Source organism: Drosophila grimshawi, unplaced genomic scaffold (genome assembly GCF_018153295.1).
Source record: "Drosophila grimshawi isolate 15287-2541.00 unplaced genomic scaffold, ASM1815329v1 contig_848, whole genome shotgun sequence".
Lineage (NCBI taxonomy): Eukaryota > Metazoa > Arthropoda > Insecta > Diptera > Drosophilidae > Drosophila > Drosophila grimshawi.
The window spans coordinates 18918709-18945475 of record NW_025063692.1 but is presented as its reverse complement, the minus strand read 5'-3'; the positions used below and the strand labels follow the sequence as shown (position 1 = coordinate 18945475).

General features: G+C 36.9%; 2 protein-coding genes across 3 annotated transcripts in view; one reads left to right on the top strand and one right to left on the bottom strand.

Moving 5' to 3' along the window:
- LOC6565162 overlaps positions 1-9280 on the top strand; it is a 51923-nt gene extending 42643 nt beyond the window's left edge. Inside the window, exon 7 of the mRNA XM_043216094.1 lies at positions 8227-9280. Within this exon, the coding sequence (XP_043072029.1) occupies positions 8227-9234 (1008 nt within the window). The 3' untranslated portion in view covers positions 9235-9280. The remainder of the gene's footprint in view (positions 1-8226) is intronic.
- Positions 9281-15499: 6219 nt separating this feature from the next.
- Positions 15500-26767, bottom strand: part of LOC6565163 (serine/threonine-protein phosphatase beta isoform) — a 29044-nt gene continuing 17776 nt past the window's right edge. The window contains exons 3-6 of one of the 2 annotated variants that reach the window (XM_001991499.3): positions 16597-16944; positions 16180-16523; positions 15974-16108; positions 15500-15910 (exon numbers count right to left, since the gene is read on the bottom strand). In XM_001991499.3, coding sequence (XP_001991535.1) covers positions 15797-15910; positions 15974-16108; positions 16180-16523; positions 16597-16944 — 941 coding nt within the window. In that variant the 3' untranslated portion in view covers positions 15500-15796. The remainder of the gene's footprint in view (positions 15911-15973; positions 16109-16179; positions 16524-16596; positions 16945-26767) is intronic. The other variant, XM_032738076.2, reaches the window with a different exon arrangement.

The window sequence follows — 26767 nt, the reverse complement described above, 5'->3', positions numbered from 1 at the left end:
TCCACAAATGCCCAAGAGTTTTTTGTTTTTTGTTTTTGTCGGCCATTTGCTCCAATTGCTTCAAGTGCATTTGGTGCCATTGAACTGACTTTGGACCACACACAGCAGCCATTTAGATGGTTTTTACGATTTGTGCTTTACATCTGCTAACTGTTGCCACAAAAATACATCTATATCTAAACATGTGTGTGTGTGTGTGTGTGTGTGTGTGTGTGTGTGTGTGAGTGTGTCTGAGTGTGTGCCAAAAGTATCACAAAGTAATGGCAAAATATGTGCTGAATGTTGTCGACATCTTTCAATTTATCTATGTCCAGTTGAACGTTCTCTCTCTCTCTCTCTCTCTCACTCTCTCTATATATATATGTCTACTTTGCAATGTGTTATTGTTCTTTGTTGTTGCTGTTGTTGTTGTTCTTGTTGACATTGTTGTTCTATGGCTCAAATGGCAAATGCATGTAAGTCAATTGCCTCGCTTTTCGTATCAAGTCGAATTGTAGCCATAAACACAATGAAAACAACTCACGGCCCAGCGGGCGTTCTAAACGCTCGACAAAACCTCTCCCCCTCCCTCTCACACACCCACACACACACAGACACTTGCATGCACGAGCACACAATGAAATTCTTACATAAATAAATCAGTTATTCTGATATGGCCAAGTGCAAAGCGTCGTATTAATATTAAAAACACGCACGTTTGTGCACTCTGCCCTAACTGAAAGCGGTCATTTCGATTAATCCATGCTGTTTGTGGTTGAACGAGCTGTTGAGATTAATCTATCTATTTAATCTGATTACTGATTACCATCGAGCCACTGATGCCATAAGCAAAGCAAAGTTGATTTGATGCGGGAGCTGACAAGTAGCTGCAGCAATCAATTGGCCAAGTAATCAGTGTTGCATGGAAGTAAGAAACCTGCAACCATCAACATAATCAGCAAAGTAATCAGTGTACTTTTACACAGAAATCAGCTTTGGCCTTTGGGCATGTCATCAAAACACGCCGACTTCCTTTTGTCAGCTACTGTTAGTGTTTTGTGTTTTTTTTTAATTGTACAATTTACTCGAATGAGATTTTAGAGTTGCTAATCAAATTTCACGTGATAATTGTATTTGCATAGTATTTAACACCCAGCCGAAATTGGAGCTGAAAGAGTTCGAGTTTCAAGAGTATTTCGCCTGCGGCTTCAAGTGTTTTTTCATTGTGTTTTTGTTTAGCAACCGAACATTGCTCATACGCCTGGCTAACAAATCGAATGACCCGCTGCGAATAACACTTGACATGCCGTTTTAGGCCAGCTGCCAAACGGCAAATCGCAAATGGCAAACGGCAAACGGCAAATGGCAACTAGCAAACTTGAGCCGCTAAGCAGCGAAGTGCGCACACAAATGCAAATGTCGTCCGGCGGCAACTGCAAAAGTTGTGAAGAGCGCTTGGAATGTGCAATCTCTTGAGTATTCAGCCACTCGACAAAGGAAGGGCGACACAAGAAACACTCAACTCGACTCGACTCGACTTGACTCGACTACTAGATACCCTGCAGCCAGCTGTTAAATATATTCTAGTTTTAATTTACTTTTATTTCATGTTCAGAATACGTTTTCGACTATAACTTCGATGTTTCTTATCCGATCTTGACGACCTTTGTACAGTTACTCAAAAATACATCTATGTAAACTATATGTCAATTGGAAGTTTCTGTGCTTAAAATTGTGGCTTTTATAGTTATCGCAAAACGATATGTATCGATATTCGTAAAACTTAGGCAGTTTTTGATAAAATGATGATTAAACTTGTTTTGCACGAGGTATATGAAAAGTTATTTTCCAAATTTGAAGTCTCTAACTCTCTTTTAGACTCTGAGATCCGCGTTTTATATAGATGGACAGACTGACATGGCTATATCGACTTGGCTATTGAACCGGATGCCTCCTGCTACATACATGTTGCATACATTTGCACAAAACCCTTATACCCTTTCCACAAATTTGCTGTGAATTCAAGGTATATAAAAAGAGGGAGAAAGCAACAGAACGCAAACCAACTGACAACCTGGTCGAGGCAAGTGAAAAAAGGAAAGCGTACAAAAAGTTGACATTGAGATGAAGTCTAAAGTGGGGACGGGCTGTGTGAGGACTGACAAAAGGGGCTGCTCGAGTGAAAATTGTGTTTATACATTTTATGGGTTTTACTTTTTAACATAAGCACACACACACACAAACACAGACAGACACACACACAAACACACATGCACATGTCTTGCTATTGTGCTTGTGGCGACTTTCAACGAGCTAGAAGACCCTTTTGCTTGAGCTAAGAACACACAAGTAGTAACCAAATTTTACCATATATATATATATACACACACACACACACACACACACACTGCAGCTATAATCACATAAACGCACTGTGGATTAAGGAGTCAATTTCTGTCACATAAAATCTTAGCAACTGGCAAATAATACACAATTTCTATAAACAACTTGTGCTTCCCGGAAGTATGTACTTATCACCATAGACACTGGTTTCGCTCTTAAATTGTACAGCTTTTCGTTTTGTTCTTTAAGTTTAAGGCGTTTTCTGAGCTATGAGTTTTTATGCGACAAAATGTTTGATTCTTCTACAGTACTAAGTTGTCAGAGCTTGTGAAACGTATTAATGGCAAATTCTGCCCACAAACGTGTGCTACAATTTTACATCGTCACTTTTTGCCAAATGTTCCTGAAGTGATGTGAGTGTGTGCGTATGCAGAGCTCACGCCTCCGGCTGGCTCCATTTATCTATTTATATTTATATATATATATATATATATGTATATATATATATATATATATGTACATATATATGTATATATCTGTCTCTATACAGCTCGCCTGCTGAGCTCAGCTCAACTTGTGCCGCATCCGTTTGCTCTTTGTTAACATTCTTAAGCAATTCCTTTTTTATACCCTGAACCCATTAAAAATGTCTAAAAAGGGTATAATGTTGTTAGCAGGCGGAAGAAGGTAGCTCCGATCTCATTAGCAAGCTATATATTCTTCAACCGAGTCGATTTAACCATTTCCGTCTGTCTGTCGGAAAAAGTGAAAGGAATATGCAAAGCACCAATCGATTATCGATGGCAAAACATAGGCAAATACAAAATCAGACTTGAACTGCTTATGAGAGACAAAGACTTAAAAGCAAAGGGTATCTCCTAATCGAGCATTCATATTTGTTGCTACTCCTTGCTTGTGTACAGTTGCCACAGTTGCGAGTGAAACACCATCATCTACTAACTTTTGTGCAAAACCATGGCTCAGCCTACATTTTGCATATAAGCGATATGCTTGAATGGTTGAAAATTGACTTGTAAATATCTAGAAAAATGCGGCATAAATGCAATCGGCTTCATCATGTCTTTTCCAACTCGATGTTTATGGCGGCGGCATTAGCTATTCTGACAGATATTGCGTATACGCAATGTCTGCCAATCCAGCAAAGATAAGCGATATGGAAAAGCATTGGTGTCGTTTTCATTCCCGTTGGTGGTTTGCCAACACAGCTGTTGCACTTGTAGTCTAGTTTGCTCCATAGACATATCGATGACATGCCACATAAAGTTGCTTCCGGCCACTTGATGCTAATGCAATGTGCAAAAGTATACAAGCCGCAATTCAACAACGGCAACAGGACGCATAGATAGAGAGAGAAAGCAAATGGCATGTCCTAGAAATTTTGTAGGAGTTCTGACTCAGGTCTGTACAGAATAATATGTATATATATATATATATATACAGAAAGAGAGTGTGTCTTATAACTCTAGAGACTCATTTAAGACACTCGGTAGAAGTCAGGCAGACGCCTTCAGGCTTGAGTGCATTGGCAAATGTTTTGCAGGCGTGGAAAACCTGTCAAGCGGTTATTGTAGATACTATCGAAGTGACAATATTTTCACAGCACATTGTTTATTGATGAACACACGGACAAACAGATAGAAAAGTGTATGGACAGCCGGAGAGGAGGAGAGGAGGAGAGGATGTGGTACGGTTTGTTACAATGATTGTACTCCAATCAGACAAATGAAAAGAGCAAACAGAAAACGGAAGTGAAATATGCATGTGCAAGCAGAAATACAGCATTTATTTTTAAATATAAAACGGAAAATAAAACGGGGGAAAAAAACAACAACAAAAAAGCTGCAGATATACAATAAGACAAATTTGTATAATACATTCTTATTTCAGAAAATCAAATTTGTTATGGAAAATGTAATAAAACATTTTGCAAACCGAATTAGCTTGTCGAACTGTCTGCATTTAGCACGAGCAATAAAAGGGCAGCCACTTCACACATTGAATGCACAAATACACAAAACAAGTCAAATCATCCATATTCAAAGCAATTTAATGTGTAATATTTTCACATGCTTAAGCTTAAACAGAATTTGTTTATCTACACAGACTCCTACAGGCATGGAATATGTCATCTGTTGTTATCATGGGCTCTGTTTTCCATTAGTACTTTCCACCAATGGTATTTTGGGAAAAAAAAGCCAATTTAAATATATATATATATATATATATATATATATATATATATATATCTACTCGTGGTTAGTGGAATGTTTTGCTGCATCTATGTAAATCGCTTGCATTTAAATATTTGATGAGGCAGTCTAAAAACTGTATTACAAATTCAAGTAGAATGCTTGTTTTTTTATTTTTGTTTCAATATTGTTTTGCTCTTTGCGCTTTATTAAATATACATAAGATTCTTAATGTATGTGTACAGTTCGCTTTTTTATGGCCACATTGTGCTCTATTGCTTAAAGTTTTTTTTAGCATAGCTTTGCTTTTATCTTACAAGCGTATACAACATATTTGTACACTCAGCAAAACTACTTTTGGCACCAACTAATTATTCAGAAACCATGTTTCTAAAATGGATTATTGTGTGTCTCTAAAGAAAAGTTTTTTTTTTAATTCCTAAGTACATTCTGCAATAATTAAAAAAAAATCGAATTTTCTGGTTATTTACTCTTAGCTTTTTTGTTACTTATATTACTATTAAGCATTAGTATTTTTAAATTTTGCATATGAAAGCATTTTGAATATTATTTAAATTCACAGAATTTAATGTTAAATAAACAAAGCAACTAATGCAGACGCTGCTAAAGTTTAACATAGCTGTCGAAAAAAAAAACAAACTAAATAGTATATTCTGAATTAAAATGATACCAGCTTTTGAGTTATTTTTTGTATTATTAAGAAACATATTTCTGAACAATAGAAACAAAAACAAACCAAATTCGAATATTTCTAAAAACCAACATTTGTCGTATAGTTTTCAAAGCAACTCTCTAAACTGCACATCGACTTGTTCTCTGAGTGTATTTTGCCCGTTCGCTTGGTGGTTTCGAATAAAAGTCCAGCTGTAAGAAGCTGACAAGGTCACCCTAAACTAACTACTCGTAGCAACAAGTTCGACAATAGGGTGGTCGAAGGGGTTGTTTATTTTTGCTGTCAATGTAATAAAAGCCATGACACATCAGAGTACAATTGTTCACAGTCAACTAAATAATAATAATACAAAAAAAAAGGCAGCTCAGCAACAATACAATACAAAACATGTATATCAATTTGTTATTGATGTAATTTACATAAATCTTCGTTTGGCAATTTACGCATGGCCTGGCCAAAAATCAATATAAATTCAATTTACAAATACCAAATATAGCCTTGATATTAAATATATATACATAAATATATATATGTATATTCAGTGTCATCTTCAAAAGGCGGCATTAAATGAAAAAAAACTTTACCGTACATACATATTTTATGCGTACTTGTGAATACTGTGAAGGGGTTGTCCAAACACCCAACACAAAATCAGTGTGTGTTTGGGTGAGTTTGTGTTGCTTGCGGGGAAATCCCCACTGGCGGCAACAAAAGTTCACAATGAGGCAAGGCGCACAAAAAATTGGTTAGTTGTAGTTAGAAATCGAGATAATTCTGCATAACCAGACGCACAATGCAGCCATGTAGCGAAGGAAAGATGGATAAAGATAGTAAGAGGATATTGGCATTACAAGGAGCATTGTGAGCAGCATTGTGGGGAGCAACTATAAGTGGGCTGTATCTTGGGTAGGAAAAACAACGGAGAAATCAATTACAACAGACTCGGATTGCTTTAAGCAAAAACCAGCCAAGCAAAATTAATCAGATAAAATGTCAAAAACAACAAGCATTAAGTGAAATAAGGTTTATGCTTTGAAGCCAACTCAAATTAGTTAACAATTTGTTAAACTTGTTCAACTCGCCTTCCGCAATTACAAACACAAACTACAATCGAATATTTAGCAACTGCTAAATGTTGTTCTTGGAGTCAATATTTGCAACAGTTGCGTCAATTTACATACATTTACATGTGCACAGATGAAAATAAATAAATAAATAGTAATAAAGTAAATAATATTTGTGTAAATATATATCTACAATTGCTTCACTGCATTTCTGCACATATATTTTATTTGGGTTTCCATTTGTATTGCCTTGAAAAGTGGATCTTATTTCCAACGAATTTGAATTAGAAATATTTTGCGTATTGTGCACTGAGCTTTGTGGTCCATGTTCAATTATCAAATTACGCTGTGGTAAATGCTGATGCATCTCTTAATAATTACTGCTTAGTGATTAATCGGAATTTGAATCAGATGAACTACGCCAGGTGTTAAATTGCACAAGCTACAGAGGAATGTGTGTAAAATATGTGTACAAATTTTGTGAGGTTCAAATGAAATGTTAGGCGACCTTTTAACGATAAACCCAATACATTCTAACCCCATGCAACCCATCAACGGATGGGTAACAATTTGTAGGCCATGCTCTGCATCTATAAATGAGCCTCATTATTACAGCTAAAATCCTAAACAAGCAAGCAACAAAAAATAAGGAGCAACAAATGCCAAATCAATTTCGGTGGCATTGGCAATAGCTATAATTCCTTTTCCCTGACATTGTCCCTGTACTACCCACCATCTGCCGCCAGCCCCTCGTTCACCTATCTGACAGCAAGTGTGTCCGTCTTTGGCCAATGTCCACATTTACCGGCGTAATTGAGTGCATTACTTTTGATTGCCTTGCCCCTAGATAAGATTGAAGTAAGCGCGACAACGCAATCAAATAATGTCACCATAATTTCAGGCTGTATACAAACACACACACACACACACACACACACACACACACACACACACACACACACACACACACACACACGCACATACACACAAACACAGAGATACCAACATGTACTCATAAAAGAGGACACATTGAACATGTGTCACGGCCTCAATTTGCTGTGCTGTGCAAAAAGACCCACTTGGCTATGTTGTTGGCTGTGACGCCATTAAATGAAACGCAATTTAACTGCTTGTTATATATTTAACTAAAGGTCAAGTTAAAAAGAAATGTAATTCAATGTTTAATAGCCTTGCTAAACATAATGCTTAAATGGGAAATCAAATCAGAATATATTCATTTACTGATATATTTTGAGTCCGGTCGGTGTTCGTCTTTGGGGCTTCCCTGAATTCACAGCGAATTACATTGGAATATATGAATAATATAAGAAAAAGCAAACATGCCCTGGATCCAGCGAAAAGCATATTTAAATTATTTAAAGAGCTCACCGAACAACAAGCAATGTAAAGAAACTATTTGTATAAAAGCGACAAAAAACTTTTAGTTTACTGATATTAAATACTTGCTGAGGAGCTTCTTAAGCTTTGTAGAGTAGAACAAACTAAGACAACGACTAAAATACATTTATTTATATTATTCCAGAAGCCTTTCGTTTTACATAAATATAAACAGATTTATACAATTTATATTCATAATTATTCCAAATAAATGGTTAACTAACTAAACCCGAGACTAACTGACATCTACTTAGAGTATGCCACTTTCGTATAACTCGCTGTTGCAACTTGTTTAATATATATATCTATATATATATATACAGGGCCAGCGAGTTTTTCATGTCCTTGATATTGGTATTGAAATTGATATAAAATTGCGTTCGTATATTATTGTTAAGCCGCCCCAGTTTGAGTGGCAAGCCCAATGGCCCAATGGCCCAATGGCCCACTGACACTGTTATTGCTTTTATTTGTCTGTCTCGCTCTCGCTCTCGCTCTCTCCTTGTCTTACTATAGTTTTTCGTCATTTTATTGACAGGTTTGCGCCATTCAGCACGTGGATGTCTGCATGTTCAACAATGGCAAGTTCAAGAACGTAGTCGCCGATTCGGACAATGTGTTGCCGCCGGTTGATCGGACCGTGCCACCTGGTGGCCAACTCAATACGACTGTGGCGCTGCGTCCGCAGCGTGGACCTACCAAGAACTGGATAGCTCTGGAGGATACACTGCAGCGCAGCACCGAGCCGGATGAGATAACTGGCGTCATCGCCGCATCGGCTATACGTTCACCGAACTTTGTAATGCAGGCAGCCCAATTGCTAACGGGACAACCGCTGCCCAGTCCGGCCATACCCATTGGCATGCCACAGCCACCAAACACTGCCGCTGGCAATGTGACGGGTGCACCCGGCTTTGGTGAGGATCGCAATGTGTTCGCCATTTATGTGTCGTACTACGTGAAGGTCAAGCTAACATTAAGCGGCATGGGCGGCGAACTATCGCTCAAGCTACCATTTGTCCTTGTCCACATCGATGAGTCAATGCGTCCGTTGGCCGCAATCGCAGACTTGCGCCTCGAGAAGCTGGCGCTGCACGATGTGCCCGCTGGCCGCAAGCAAGGTGTGAAGAGGGGCAAAACAGAGACAGCGACCACCTCAACATCCTCGTCACGGCCATCGGAGGCATTGGACGATGAGCCCTCGACAAGTGCGGCTGCTGCGGCAGCGGCATCGGCATCGGCTGCGTCTACAAGTGGCAGGGACATGAGGCATCTGGACTGCATCGAGATGGCGGATGATGAGTTTCAAATACGTGTGCCGGTGCCAACAAATGCCCCGTCCCGATATGGCACAGGCAGCTCCAATAAGCGCCGTCTGCAACGTAGCGAGACATTGGCTGGTGACATGGAGGTGGATGAAGAGGAGCAAATTGAGCAACATCTGGTGCAGGTGCATCTGGAGCGGCAGCCCGAGGGGCAGGAGCCAGACAGTCACCAACAGGTTGCCCCCGAAACGGGTGCGGTGCCAAAATCAACGGATGTCTGATTCCGATTGTGGTCCCAGATGTTTGCCAAACGCAAGAAGCCGTAAAAACCAGATGCATATATGTATACATAAATATATATATATATATCTGTATATATACATATATATGTATGCTATATCTATATATAGCTAAAACTGGTGACGGAAGTTGGGCTGAATGTAGGTAGACGAAAAGCAAAAAAGTTACAGAGGACAAATGATGACGATAAAGTGCAAGTATTATCTAAATGTTTTAGCAAGAGCAATTATTGTACATTTATTTTTAGCAAAACGTTAGCGATTCAGTTTCGGTTTCAAAATGGGATACCATAGTACCCAGATGGAATGTTGAAAGATGGGGGGTGGGGTGGTGGGTGGTGGGGGTGGCATTATTTACAGGAGCATTTAATATGGCTTGTATTGGCAATTGGATTTTTGGATTAGTCGTAGCAAAGGAGTTGGGACTTCGATGAGTCCCACTTGGATTGGAGTGGAGGCATTTTGGATAGGCATTTGTGGGGATGTGGTATTTATAGAATTTAGTCAATGTTTAAGAGTTAATTGAGTGTCTAAGCGATTTAAAATTGTTTCCATTTGAATGGTAAGCAGTAAGCATTAAGCTTAAATGTGAAATTGACATTTTAATTGAAATTAAATAGAAAAATGTAACTAAACTTGAATACAATTCAATTAAGTGAATATGCGTTGATATTCAAACTACAAAATCAAACTACTCACTCGCTCCTTACTAGAAGGACACATATTAATATTGATATTGAGAAACGGGCATACGATCAAATACAAATTGTGTGGCAAATATTGATGGTTTTATGAATGGTAGAACAGCGTAAACATGAAATAAGTATAAACTATTCCAAAACAAAAACAAAAACAAAAACAAAAACATAAACAAAAAAAACCCATATATTCGACTACCATATGAATGTGTTAGTACTCAGTTATCATCGTTCAATAAAATGTATATGCAAATGAAGTATTTAACCAATATATGTCTACACACATATGTATGTTGTAATTGAAAAATGAATAGTATAAATATACAAACAGCAGTCTAAATGGATATATTGAAAGCAGAAACAAACAGAAAACCATTTTGTATGCATAGTTAATCACCATATACAAAAAATACACTTACAGCAAGAATAACTAATTAAAAATAATAAAAAATACAGAGAAAACATAAAGTGGCGGTTTCACCTAAAATGTGCTTAAATACATACAGACATGCAGCTGATGGATACATATCTGAAAGATTTCCAGTCCTATACACGATACATATGGTGCCTATTAACAAAACATATATGTATTGATATTGATCTATATCTATTTTTTGGCTTTTTTGTGGCTTTTGTATTGCATTCCGCATTGGATTAATATAGAACACAAATCATATATTAATCGATAAATAAAAGAAATCAATTTGCAACTAAAACACGCAAATTGTAAAGCAGTCAAGAAAAGAAAAAAGGAGAAACACTCTTCAAGTACAACTTTTGCATCCTTAAAATTCAAATATATTCCACGAATAGTTTTGAAATAATCAAATGCCAAAAACAAATGCAGAGCCACAAAATGCAGTTAAAGAATTCAGACACGTGCTGAATCTGTGTTGCTACCCACAATCAAGTTAATTGTAAATGCAAGTGGTAATACCCCCCACAGTATTACCCCGGAAAACTTTAAATATAATGAATGATCAGATGTGAGCGTGGGCGTGCATGGTATGCAAAACAATTATTAAGAGTAATTACTCCATACTATTACTATATATACATATAACTAAATACATATGTGTGTGAATATCAAACCAGTAAGGTTAATCATTGCTCCGCCCGATGCACCATATAATATATACACACATATATATATATATATATACAAATATATTTATATAAATATATGTACATATATGGTATGTGTCAACGAATACCTACCAACTGTGCATATTTTAGATACAGCATTGGTATACTTGTTCTTAAAAGTACTAGTTGTCAAATGTTGACTACTTAACTGGTGAAATTAACAATGAATATATTATATATATTTTGGAAATTGGGTGAATGGCAGACAATTAGTCTCACTCAGCAATATACAAAATATATATATATATATGTATATACAAAACTGACCGTGCATAAAAGCTAAAATACAACTCGCTTTGAATTTCAAATGAAACAGACCAGACATATACCCCACACACACACACACACACACACACACACACACACACACATACATACATACATGCACTCATAGCTACATACGATTTTAAATGTTAGAGCTGTAAGCGTATTTGCATATGATTATATAAATGTGTATATGTCTAGTGTTAAATCATGAATTTATGGTCATAAAGACAATTAGCCAAGTAAAACTAAAAGAAATGCAAAGAAATGCAAATGCATAAATATTCTATTCAATGTTGAAAGAAACACTAATGAGAAATGTGTCTGTGTCTGGGTGCACATAAATGCTGTTCACATATATTTGATATTATGATGTACATGTGATCAACAGGTATGATCATCTTTGTATGCAGCTCTACCTAAAAACTGAAACTAAAACGAAGAACCCAGAAAGTATTTCGAACATGCTAAAAAGAATTTCAATTCAAATGTGATGCTTTTTTATGAGTACACAAAAAAAGAAAGAAAAAAAAACGTTAAACTATAAACGGTAGCTTAAACTATAACTATATTAATATATAAGTAAACTTATTGACCGACATACACCCTGCGAATTCAATTAAGGGCACCTACTTATTTCTCCGGAACGTATTTTGAACTTGTACAGTGCTCAGCATGGTCAGCGAACCAGTTTAAACCAGTGAAAAATCCCACCAGGTGGATGACTCGATGTCCAATCGATAATTTAGGCAAAGCCCAAAGCTGGTCGCGTAAAAACCGAGGCATTAGCTTCAAATATGTTCCTCACCAGAGCAATGGTTTCAATTCAATTTCAAATCTTTCACTTATTTCCCAATATTCGCAAATTATATTGCGAATTTAAAAGTTAACTATATCTGTATTTAACGGGTATTAAAAGAGCTAACTAATGTGGGAAGAAAACCAATTTGAATTATTATATTTTCAATTTTATTTGGAAACAAGGATGTGCCCTTCATTGAATTCCGCAGATTCGCAAGCAAACACAATTATGTCGTTGACAGCTCTTTAAAGGCTATCTATATAATTATAGATGTGTATTGATGATTTAATGTTTGTTGTTTAAGATTCCTATGAACATCATTGTCTCATATTTTAGGGAGCTGGACTCTGAGCAAGCGTTATGGTAGTGCATTTGTTTAAATTGTTAAATTGTATTATTTTAGGGAGTTTTATTTTGTTTTGTTTTGGTATTGGGGTGACATGATTAATGAATGAATGAGCTCACGGTTCAAGCTGTCCATCATCAAGACCATCCGAAACAATATGAAATAAATGTTAAACATAAAAGAGAACACAATACAACTTGTTTTTAATTTAACAAAAATGTCAGGCATATAGCTCAAAGGACATCAAAAGCACAGCAGGGACTCCCCAAATATTCAACCCACCAACACCTATCGCGAGTCCTTAGGGAACCGTTGGTCTTATCTAACAGCTTGCAGTGCTGCTAAACAACAGGATAAAGACATTTAAGCTTTGACTCCGAAAAGCAATCGGAGTCCATGCAGCTTCCAAGCTTACCAAAAGTCTGCTAAAGCTTTGAAAGCTTTCTGCGTGAGGGGCTTTAAGTCATAAATGCGTAAGCTTTTTGTTTAGCATTTACACAATGCGTCTGAATTGTTTTTTGTTTTTTTTTTTTTAATTTAAACTTGTCTGGTAAGGAAAATAAAACAATGAATGCCTTGCATAAGTTAAGCACCACAATCTCTAAGTTAAGCGTCTTCTGTTTTATGAAGTAGTTAACGAAGGCAATTTCGAGCGGTGTTTGGCTGAAAGAGATTGGAGATTGTTTATAGCACTGAACCAACTGAAAGCATAAAACCATCAAAGTTTTGTATCTATCTCTATCTTAAATTACAAAAGGAAACACATTGCAATTTCGTTTACATAAATTTTTAATAATTTTTATTTGATTTTTAATAATAAATATATTTTGATTTATTTATCGTTCTTTTCTTTTCGTTTTTTTCGTTTTTTTTTTTGTATTCTTTATTCGTATTGGATGCATTTGTGGTGCGTTTTTCAACCACAGCAGTTTTCTTCCATTTTTTATTTTTTTTTTATTCGTAACTCTTTATGTGAGAGTGCTGTGTGTGTGTGTGTGTGTATTTATTGCTCACTTTGGCTCACAAGCACACACACACATACACATTGAAGATCAGTTTTAAAATCATTTCTTAGCTACAAATATTGTTAACCAATTCAAAAAAAGTTATAACAAATTAATGTAGTGAGTAAAAAGCGTTAATAAACCAATTCGCGAGTTTGCATGTTGCACGTGGCAAGTTGAAACGATGCATTTTATTGCAATTAATTGACTTGTATGCCATATCATGCAGGCTCGAAGCTGATCAAGCCGCATGACATGCAAGTTGCTGCTAGCTGCGGATGATAACACTTTTCCCCCATCTTTTGACTATTCTCATTGATGTATATATATTTTCTCTATATATATTTATGCATATACATATTATATTATGCATTTCTGTATATATATAAACTTTATAGTTTTTCGTTACACTTGCGTTTTATTTTGATGATTTGTTTTCATTTTGTTTTGAGAGGCAAAAAAGGCACTACAATCTAATAAGTTACGACGACGAAAAAAATAATTAGTTATCATTTGCTATATTATAAGTATATATGCAATATATATATTTACATATTTTTATATGTGTATATGTATATGTACTAATTTTCAATTAAAAATAATAATAGTACAAAAAAAGAAGAACATACACAAATATTGGTGTTTCAAGTACTCGAAGTAATGTGTAAAAATTCGTTTCTTATGATTAGCCACTTAATTTTCGAGTAAGACAAGTTCAAATTTTAGGCATGATTGATGATAAATATATATATTTTTTTCAATTACATATTTTTTGCGTTATTATTATTAACAGAAAATAAATGTCGGTAAATGCACTGACCAAAGCGCCCATTCACCTACTCAATTTCAATTTTAAAATGTATTTGTATGTCGATTTATTTAATATGTTTTTTTTTTTTTTTTTTTTTTTTTTTTTGTTTTGTTGTTTTAAGTTAACATTTTGTTTTTAAACCTATTTTTAGTATATATCTTTATGTATTATTTGATAACTTTTCACTTGCTCAAAAAAAAAATGATTTACTCTTGTTTTCTCGTTTACATATTACTTTTAGTTTTTACATACAATCAAAGATTACAATAAATTAGTTAAACAAACGAAAATATTAAATAAAATACAGTTTTAAGCAGGTAAATAATAATAAATAAACAAATACATAGTTTAACTGCCTTACGCTTAAGTCGTACATTTTTCATAGTTTCATTATTGTTTTTACTTTCTTTACTTGTTAGACAAATTGTGGTGCGCCCTTTGTTTTTGTTTTCTTTTCTTTTTTTTTAACAATTTTAGCATTTGACGGCGCACATTAATTGAAAATTAAATATATTAAAACTACATTAATTTGCTGCTCTATTCGTTTTTCTTTCTTTCTTTTTTTTTGCGTTTTTTTGCGTTTTTCTCTTTAGTGTTGTTGCTGGAAACACTGCACTTTGTGGCCTAGTTATAGATTTGCATTTGCAATTTGCTTTGATTTGCTTTGTTGTTTTGCATGTATTTTGGGTTGTTGTAGTACACATAAGTAGATATCGTATATGGTTTACATTAATATGCCTATATAAATTCATTGCTTAAATCGCTGCACTCTTTTTTTTTTTCTTTTGTTTTTCGCGTGTTCAATTTTGTGTAGGGTATATGGGTAAATGGGCTAGGAATTTGGGGGAAGGTATGGGGAGTTCCTTGCGTCTTATAAAAGGAAATCAAATTACATAAAAATTGAGGACAAGTCCTTTTATAAACAAATGCAAGAAATTACTGTGAATGTGTTGTTGTTGTTGTTTTTATTGTTATTATTTAGTTTAGTTGGTGTAGTGTATTCAATATGCATATAGCAACATGTATGTACATGTAGAGTAAATAAATAATATAGAAATTGTATACAATTAATGATAACATGCGTTACATACATATTCAATATATTCAAAATATATATGAATCAGTTTATTTATTTATATATATATATATATATATATATATATATAAATTACACGTTTTAGCCGACTTTGGCAAACGGTGATTCTTTTCTGATATTCTTCCTTTATTGTTGTTTGCATTTGAATTTTGTTTTTTTTTTTTGTTTTTTGTTTTTTTTTTTGTTGTTTTTGCTGCTTTTGCGTTTTTAACTAGTTAATTACTTGCACACGATATTTGTCGACATATTTATGTACGTATGTATGTGTATATATAAAAGTTATTCATTTGTTGTTGTTGTTTGTTGTTGTTTGTTGTTGTTTGTTGTTGCTCTTGTTGAGGTTAAACCTTTTAAGGAAATGGAAGCGGATGGATATATTATTTCTTCTTGTTGGTCGCCAACATTGGGGCGCTGCGCTGCGGTGTTGTGGGTCGCGATGAGTTCATGCCACTGTACAAATACTTGGCCTTCTTCTCCGATGGCTTCAATATCTGCAAATTAAAAGCCAATCACACAATTGTATTGTTTTCAATGGATGAACACACAACACATACCTGGAATGAGCACATGAGCGTATCGTCTACAGTCATCATGCCGCCAGCGTTGTCGAATTCACCGCAATAGTTGGGCGCCGAGAACAGTGTGACGAGCTGTCGGCGCGCAAAGAACTCGTAGCCATCCTCAACGACCTGTCAATTGTCAAATTGTTATTCAATCAGTTCAATTGTTGTTGCAACTTTGCCACATTATTATAACTTGCCTGATGCGCACGACAAATCAAGTCCAGCTCGTGTCGATTCAAGAATTTGGAGACGACATCAACGCCAAAGGTGAAACTGACGCCGCGATCGTTCTCGCCCCAGCCTTGCACATCCTTGTCGGGATCACTCCAGAGCAGATCGCAGAGCAGGCCAGTGTCTGGCACATCTGTGGGACGCATTAGGCGACGTATCTGCTCCATGCCCTGCAGATCGGGACTGAGCCCGCCATGGCAGCAGAAGATCTTCTCGTCAATGATCGCGGCCACCGGCAGACAGTTGAAACAGTCTGTGAAGGTCTTCCATAGTTTGACATTATAGCGACGCTTGCATTCGTCGTAAAAGCCTATGCAAAATGTATAAATCATTAAAAATTAATAATTAATTAATCTGTAATGTTATAATGGGGACACGCTTACCATAAATTCTATTAATACTGGCACACTCATGATTGCCGCGCAACAAAAAGAAATTCTCCGGATATTTGATCTTGTAGGCCAACAGCAGACAGATCGTTTCTAGCGATTGCTTGCCCCGATCCACATAATCGCCAAGAAACAGATAATTGGCAGCCGGTGGAAATCCGCCATATTCGAAGAGTCGCAACAGATCTGTGTACTGTCCGTGTATGTCGCCGCATATGATCAGCGGTGCCTCCAATTCCAGCAATATCGGCTGTTGCAAGAATATCTCGCGCGACTTCAGACACAAGCCACGCACCTCCGCCTCCGTCATCTGCACCTGTTTGCCGGTGCGGCAGCTGCGCACTGAAATATCCAATTGATAACAATTGATTAGTTTGTCAATTAATTGCAAGCAGCATTTATATCAACTATACAAAACTTTAGCGCATAATTCTAATTTGGGAGCGTCATTATTGCAACAATTGCCAACAACAAGGGGCAAGTACAAAACTAATTTATCGACACGCACAGGGCATGTGGGCGGTGGGGGCGGTAGGGGAGTGGCAAACTTTTGCTGATGTTGCAATGTTTGTTGTTGTTTGGTTTGATTTTCATTTGGTTGCCAAGCACACAACAACAACAACAACAACAACAAAAAGAATGCTGCACACTTTGTGGCGCAAATGGCGAAAAGCGTGCGGATTATATTATGTGCATGTACTATAAATGTGGCCACGTCAAGGGGCAGGGGGATAGATGACACACATAAAAAATAAAAATAAAAAAACAAAACACAAAAACGACGACCTTCAAATATGCAACACAAAAGCGCAATGTGAGCTTAATCATTTGTGTATGTTGTGTGTGTGTGTTGTGTGTGTGTGTTGTGTGTGTGTGTGTGTGTTGTGTGTGTGGCTTTTGTCAGGCAGTCAGCCTCAAATATATTTGTAGCGTTCACATGTTAAGCTTCAGGCTTATTTCAAGCGTAGGTAAACACACACAACTCAACGCCTTAAGCAGCACCAGTGAAGCCCAACAAGTGGGCGTGTCAACGCCTACCACACACACACACACATTTATTAGTAGGGGTTATGTGTCAGTGCAGCTAATTATCGATTGTGAAAAAAAAAGAAGAAAAAACAGGATAGCTGAAAAGGCAGGAAAAAAGGCCAACAACTTTTGAGGCAACGCAACAAACTTAATACAAATTATAAATGAATATATATGAGTTAATTAATAATGAGTGAAATGTTATTATTTGAATAACGAGATCAGCTCTTTATGTGCTTGATGAACTCATGGCACAATCAATAATTAAATAAGCAGCGTATTAAATGAGCAATATTACTTAACAAATACCTATTAAGCCTATGCTAACTTTTGCGGCTTCAGAAAAAAAAGGCCAAAATGTCAGCACTGGTCTGTCTGTCTGCCATTTGGTTGTCATTTGCTTGTAAATTAATATTGGGCCAACCAAGGGAAATGGGAATGGGTCCCTTTGCTGGCATTGCAAGTAGGTCATGTATGTCTGGGAGTGACTGTGTGTGTGGGTGGTGTTTGTGTGTGTGCAAAAAGTAACAACAGAAAACAGAAAAAAAAACAAAAGCAAAAAAATTAATTAAATTTGCATACACAAAACAGAAAGAACAAAAATGTGCGAGTGAAAGAGTAAAATGCTGCGACAGCATTTGGTCCGAAGCAGCGCAGAAGCTGCCCGAACTTGGCCACATTTCAAATGCAGCGACTGCAGCCCCATGCCCAGCCACCCACCACCAGCAGTGGGTGGCTTAAGCCACCCAATGGCCAACCAGGGAGCAGCAGCAGCAGCAGCAGCAGCAGCTTTGGCAGCCAGGATTTTCGTATTTATATTCGTATTTCTAAATAGTTGGCAGCTGTTGTCAAGTGCCACAAAGTGTTGCAATTCCAATTGCACCAGCTGCGATTTTCATAATTAATCATTTTGGGTGTGTTAAGACAGAGAGAGAGAGAGAGAGAGAGAGAGAGAGAGAGAAAGAGAAACAGAGAAATCCAAATGCTTCGCTTTAGTGATGGCTTCATTTGTTGCTGTTCGGTACCAGGATTTACTCATGGATGGTTGGATTTACTCCTGCAAAGGTTTAACTTTGAATTTATCGTTGCGAAACTTTTAAAGTTCTTAACTTTTTGTCAAAGCTTCGAGGAATACAATCGTTGCTCGCTGATTGGATTTCAAGAAATTAAATCGCTGTTTTTACTTATCTTCACTGAGAAATTAAAGTTAACACAATAGAAAAATTATATATATATATATATATTCATATCAAATCTATTCTCGCGAAACTGTAGCAAGTCTCTGCACAGCAACATGTTGTCAGCCTGTTCTGATAAGGACCACAGTAGAAGAATCTCCCGAGCAGTTCTTCCGCTCCTGTAAGAGATTAGACACCTCCTTGGAAGTCCCATTCTAGCCGACCTATCTCATTCAGCAAAACAAGGAGCAACGTAAATTGTGCAATTTGTTAAGATATCCGGTGGGCATCCTTCTGATGTCAGTCAGTGCCAAGCAAATGGCAAATAGTATCTGGTAACAGGCCAAATTTATTTGGCATCTAGCTAGCATTTGAAATTCTTATTTGAAAAAGATATATATATTGTGCACTGCTGATAATATTTCGAAAATCCTACACTTCAAATGAGAATTATTCTTCAATTAAATAACCAAAATGTCACTTTTCAGCCATCAAACATTTCCACAGAGAGTGGAACGCATATTGTTCCCAATTTATGCGGCCAGCTCTTAGACTTTAATCAGATTTAATGGTTTATGTGTGTGGACAGAGCTGGCTGTTGTCGTTACTTATTCGCATTACGTATTCGCAATGATTTCCATTTTATTAACATTTTCATTTGACTGCTAGACGCTCCAAAGTGACTCAAGTCTGAAGCATTTCCGGGTGTCTGCTAGCGCCAGAAGCACTCTTTAAACGACTGCTCTACAAGAAGCCAAAACACTAAATCTGGTAGCAGATGCTTCCGGTTGTTGTTGTTCTGGTTGCTGTTGTTGTTGTTGTTGTTGTTGTTGTTGCAACAAACACATTTAGAGTCAAGATAAACACTAAATTATGCGGAGCAAAGGTTTCACATCAGCAACATATGAGATTTGCTTAGTTATGCGGCTCAAGGAGACACGAATTTTGTCTGTCAGTCTATCTGTCTGTCTGTCTGACTGTCTGACTGACTGTGTGTCTCTCAGCCTGCCTGACAGAGCAATAATAGCAGTAGCACAATCAGCAGACAGCTGCTGCTGCTACTTCTGCTGCTGCTGCTGCTGTTGCTGTTTCTTCCTCTGCCACATTTGCTCCTGCTGCTGCATGCTTTCTGCTGTGTGCTGCATAATTCGATGCCAAATCTGAGAGCCGCCAGTTGGGAGTCCCTCGAATAAACTCCCCGACTGCTTCCGTTTCACGTATAAATTATGCAACAGCTGCTCCACTTTGTCTCCACTGTGTGTGTGTGTGTAAGTTATTTGCATAAAGTCACCGGATTGCAGTGCATGAAATATGGATTAAAAGAACAAAACATGTTTTCTTACTTCTCATCAGTTTTATATATATACAATTTGTCCACATTTCGAATCAAATATTTTCTTCAGTTCAACGCCCAAATCAAACAGATCTTTGCAGTTTGTTAATACTTTGTTTTTTTACTATTTATTTATTTCAAGATTAGATACCCTCGTAAAGCGAAATTAATCTGCTAAAACTCATCTATCGATCGATTCTTCCTATGGCAGCTATATGACATAATACAACGATCCAAAAACTGCCTCTTAAATAGGGATACATAGATATAATAATTTTAAAAATTCCAGCAGATGGACAGACGAACATGGTTAAATGGAATCGGCTAGTGATGCACATCAGGAATATATATATATATATATATATACTAGTGGTATATACGGAGACGTCTCCTTCGATGCGTATGTGTTATAGGAGCACAAAATTAGAATACTTTCTGAAAGTGTACAAACAATACTTAATTGTTGCCCCGTCTGAACTATTTGACGAACTATTTTTGTATGCGTTTCTAATCATTTTGAGCTGGATTCATGCTTCTTTGTTCCCATATTGTGTCCCTCTTTTAAATACACGCAATTTGTAGTCTGTAGTCTGTAGTCTGTGCCGAGATCTATTCACAGTTCAGTTGCCATTGTGGCTATAGTATAGTGTCCGACGACTTTAACACACATGCAACAATGGCAAGGCACGCAGCGACATATGAGTGAAAGAGACAGAGAGATAGACAGGATGCGGATGTGGATGGGGAGTGGGCTCAGCACAAAAGCGACTCGTTTTTTTTTTCTGCAACGCTTTTTTGCTACATATCTCTATGCAAATATCCGGGGCTACTCACCCGCTGGCACCAGCCCAGGCGAACACACACATTTGTCAGCGTACAAAATGAAAAAAATGCGCATGTGGATGTGGATGTGGATGAGGAGTTAGCTGCTTGCTGGTGGATTGGTGGATTGGTTTGGGTAGTTCATCAAAAATGAAAATAATAAGTACAAGAAGCGAGCAAAGAAAATGACAACTTTTATGCGTAAGCGCAACAAAAAAAAACAAAGCAACAAAAAAAAAATATAGAAAAAATAGAAAAAGACACGCGTGTTTGCTTTTCATGCATTTTACATGAGAGTCGACGTAAAGCACGTGCCACCCACATGCGCTCACATACACACATGTACGCGTGTGTGCGTGTGTGTGTGTGTGTAGTCAGTCAGTCAGTCAGTCAGTCATCGGACCCGTTTCGCATCCCTTTCCGCCTTTTCGTCTGTGTGTCTAACTGGTTCATCATGATTAACATTTTGCCCATGCCGCCCACTGCCCCGCCCTCTTGCCCAGCTGCTGCACGACACAAATTAAAAATTTAAAAAGATATTACACGTGCCGTTGCCTGGGGTGTGGGAGGGGGCGGGTTAGCCGCTTCCATTTGATGACGGCTCACTCAACTTATTCATAGCGCTTCGCATTATGCAACGCGCAACGAGTTGAGTTGCAGCAAATGAGTTGCGTACACCGAACGTGCCACACACTCACACTCACTCGAGCACATCTTGAAACCTGCTCAACTCCTCAACAGTAAAATATATATGTGATATATCTATTCACTGGTTTGATAATTAAATGTTGATTATTTCGTTTGCTGACCTCTTTTTATAATTTAAATATGATTTTCGCTGGCATTTCATTTCAAGTGTTTTTTTGTATTTTATTTCATTTGAATTTTAGTCCACAGCTGACCAAATCTAACGACAAAATAATTAAAGTCAATTTTAAAATATGTTTACTATAAAACAAAAAAAAGCTTGCTTCATTAAAATGTAGATTTTGAATGAGCTGCCTTAAAAGTTATAGTTTAAAATATTCCCCTCAATGTTATAAGGAACGATATTTTCTGTCTGATTTCAGAATCGAATAGAACACAAAAATACTGAAATCATATTGACTTCTCAAAATCCATAATAAATCCTCTTTATTTACTTTCAAAACTATGTTTAGTTTGTCCTTTAAGCTACGCTTTAACTATACATTGAATAATTAATGAACTGATTGATTAATTAATGATTAACCCAGCCATTAAATAATGAATATCTTTCGTCTCTTTAATGATCCGAAATCCAAAGAACTTTTCGTGACATTTTCTTAATAGCATTTCCTGGCAAATTAATTTGTTATTAAAATTTCCTAAAAATAGAGAAGCTGCAATTTTCTACACTTGTGTGTGTGTGTGTGTGTGTGTGTGTGTGTGTGTATGCTTGATGGGTTTTTAAGATGAAAGCTCTTCTGACAGGCTACTGTAAATAAGATGAAGACGCCTGGCACTTTTGTCGTAATGAAAAATGTGCCTGCAATTTCATGACCCGATTACTCGACAACTCTTCAAGCCAATGGGCTAAGGCACAAAAGGGCGGCTGGCGGCAAGAGATAGTGGAGATGGGGGCAGGTTTGCTAAACTGGGGCAGGCACTGGCAGAAGTTTAACACACACACACACACACACACACACTGTCATAGTGCAATGCTGGTGCAAACTTTAGTGGCAGCTTCCGTGAGGGCAGTGTGGAAATGTTTAAGCCATTTTGAGGATGGCAAAACTGTAAAGCAAACGACAGAGGACAAAGTGCACAGTGTGTGTGGGGCTGTGGGCGGTGGAGGTTGAAAAGGATGGGGAGGGGGCGGGGCTGAGAAGAGGATAATACAGCAAAAGTAAAAGCAAATTAAGTGAAAAGGCTTTCTAAATGAAGGCAATATGAAGATAAGGCAGGACGACAGGATGGCTGCTGCTGCTGCTGTTTGTGTTTGTGTTTGTGTTGTGCGTCGGGTCGGTTAGTTAGGCAATGAGCCAGCCAGCCAGCCAGCCAGCCAGCCAGCGAAAGATACAAGTTTCAAGTTTCTCATGTTCTTTTTGCATAAGTTAATGCAACGCACCAATGGCACTGAAAGAGCTTAAACGGTCGAGATGACAGTTCTTTGAAAATCACTTTTTATCTTTAAAGAATATATAGATATTTACATATATATATATATAGATATACATATATGAGTTAATTCAAAAGTTCAATGCCAGTTTTTGTTAACTTATTCTCAATTGAAGTAAACAAAAAGTTGTATGTTGTTTCTGCTGAAAATATACAACATATGATTATATTATTATCCAAATGAATGCCGCATATAATATGTATGCATTTCTGTCAAAGGAGTTGCCACAAATGTGTTGCAACCATGGTTTCGCTGCATTCATTTGTAAAATGAAATCCTTTTAATCCTTCCTCGTGCAAGCAAAACAATTTCTGAAGCATAATACAATAAGTGAATGCTTACAGCAAATTAAATATATATATATATATATATAACGATTTGAATATATCTATATATATATATATACAGCAGAGTTTTATTTGGTTGAGTTTGAGCAACTATTTAACAGGAATTTGGGATTCCATCGCAAGAAATGCTGTGATGTATCCCAAAACGTAACTAAAATTGGTTACCAACAAAATCAAGGCAACAAAAAGGTTGATTAAATAAACTCAATTAAAATTACATTTGCATTTTTTCGCATAAAATTGCATGCCAAGAATTTTGTAATGCCCCCCGAAAAAATGGCCTTACATTCGGTTTGAATTGCCGCATGATTCTGCACCCCAAATTGTAAGCACATACAATTTTTCGCAATTCCCATTAAATGACATGACAAAAGAATTTGAGATGTTTGCCAAAGTTTTGGCTGCCATAACTAACAAGCAGCTTAAGACCACCTTTACTTAAAGAGAATTGAGTTGATTTTCATGCTTGATCATGCCTCACATTATGGATTGGTTCTTGACTTTCATTCATCAGCATATTTGCTTACAATTAATTCTATTTATTTCTTTGTTTTTTAGTTTTTATTAAAAGTGAACAATTTGTTTTCTAATTGATAAAGTTTTTTTTACTTTTTTATTTTACATAAGTACAATTGATTTTCGTTACAATGCAGCACTTTTAAAATCCAGCTTAGCATATTGTCAATTGATTGAAAAGCATTTGTTGATATTAATGTGAATTTGCATTGTTACAATTCAAGTGTATTGACCGACCCCATAAGCTCTTAACAATGTGCCAACTGTGACAAAATCAATCAGCTTTCAATTAACCAGGACTGCCCCCTCAACCCCTCAACCCATCCACCCACCGATTCGCCCCACCCTATCGCTACACTTCCAATGGTTGGCTTAAAATTTAATTAACAGTTTGGTCAGCATGTTAAACACACACACACACACCAACACACACACACCAATACCAACACACACACATTTATATATATATACAAGGGCTTTAGCAATATATTGAAGTGCGTGAAGCGAACCACAAACCACTTTGACCCACATTTTCAACACTTTGATTCAATTAATGCCCACACATATACACATATATAGACACACACACACACACGCGCGAACAACAACAAACACAATACACCCATTGATCGAGGCGGGGCTAGGGACTTCAAAAGTCGAGTTGACCTTCGTTGGGGTAATCGATAAAAACGCCATCACTTTCCGTATAGTCTCACAAAATGTGTATCGTCCATTTTTCTTGTAATTTCAGGGTTTAATTTCGAAATGTTCTTCTTCTTCTTCTCCTTCTTCTTCTTCTTTGTCTACGTCTTCTTCCTGAACTTCTTCGCTCCTGGCTTCAGCTGATTGCGAAAACACAATTTGCATGGCTGGCATTGCTGTCATTAATAGCCAAGCCCTGCACACCATTACGATTACCATCCCCCTCCGCGTTCCCCTCCACCTACGCCTCCGCCTCCGCGTCCCCCTACGGACGTATCACCAGCCTAACGCCCTGTTGGTCTGGGCAGGTCTGTGCCGGCGGCCTTTGCGTGCTCAAGTTGAAAATTTCAGCAAATGAAGCAAAGATAACAACGACATGACAATAACAACAACAACAACAACAGCAGCAACAACAACAACTAAAAGTGTAAGAATGAGAGTGCTCAACTAGCAGATACCCTACATCCAGCTCCGAGTATAAGTATTTAATGGACTAGCATAAATATTGCAATGATCTATAATTGCATGAGATATATTTGCAGTTCAACATCGATATTTATCGATTTGTTTGAAACAAACGAATTAATCGAAAAAAAATACACCATAAACATGAGCTAGCCAAACATTTTTGTATTTGTTGCCAGTTGTAATGGGTATGTGGCAGCAACAGCAAACAGCAACAAGACTAAATGCCTTTGGGGCAGCGAACGTTGATTAAGGACAAGTATAAGAAATTTTCGTTTTAAATTGTTGTTGTTATCGTTGTCGTTTGCTGTTGCTGTTGCGGCTGTGGCGCCTCAAACTAGGCAGCAATGCACAGTACAAACACACATACTCGAAAATGATGCTTCCGTTTTGCATTGACCCACTTGGCAGCGGGCTAACAAAATTGTAGAGTATGTGGCTAGAGAGCTTATTAAGTGGCAAGTGGAAAGTGGAAAGTGGCAAAGGGCGAGCGGAAAGGAATTTGGGTTGCAGTTAAATATTAGCAGCCGGCCACTTTAGAAATGTTAAATTAAATCAATGAAATGGTCAGTCAGTTTAGCCAATGAAGCCAGTTAACAAGCACACATTAATCGGAGTTGATAAACCAAAACGGTTAACACAACTTGACAATTATTCGGCTGAAAGCAATATGCTTAAACACACAATATGCTGGCACACAGGCAATATGCTGGCACACAGGATAATAAACGCATATCTTTAACGTAAATGCCAATCAATATGTGTGTTTGAAATACATGTAACATTCTATTTCCACTAAACAACATTCCTAACATTCTTGAATGTCTAGTGAATGTTATGAATTGGCTGGATTCCACTATGCCCAACATTTTACAAATTCACATTCTGTACATTTATCGAAAAATAAAATTAAACAACTTTTCTCCAATAATCAGAATTTTTAAATCCTTTTTTCTATGCCTTATGGAAAAGTGTACATGTTAACATTCTATAAACATTCGAGAATGTATGAAATGTCGATAGTAGCCAACATACTTCACATTCAACATTCTTAAGCTATACTGGCAATGTTAAAAATTCCGCTTTCTAATTGCCAGTCTATGTATAAAAAATACATTAAGATACTTTTTTTGATTTGAAAAATGTCCTAAAGGAACATATAAAATGGAGCGCCGATTTAGAGAATTTTGTGGCGCTAAAATCTGCACAAACAAAACGAATGGAAGCCAAGCCTGTTAAAGCCAGCAGCAACAATTTAAATTGGCAGGAAGTGCGTACAAAATTAATGAACTTACCGTGGAAGCACAAGGAGCGTTTTCAAAATTCTTAAACTATTTATTATGATTATGATTATGAAATATACGCACAAAATATATAAAAGAAAAACATGTAAGAATGGTTGGCTCAGGCATGCCAAGGATTACACAACTGACATGTAAATTTGAAAGCGGAGTTTGAAATATTCTTCAGTTTTTGTACGCTTCTAAGCAAATTGTATTTATGTATTCTGTTTCATGACTGGCCACATTTATGCAGTCATATTGCATCAGAAAGTGTGTCAAGTATGTCTATTCCTAGCGCGATGCCACAACATAAATATTTCGACCGATATATCATATAGTGGCCCGATACG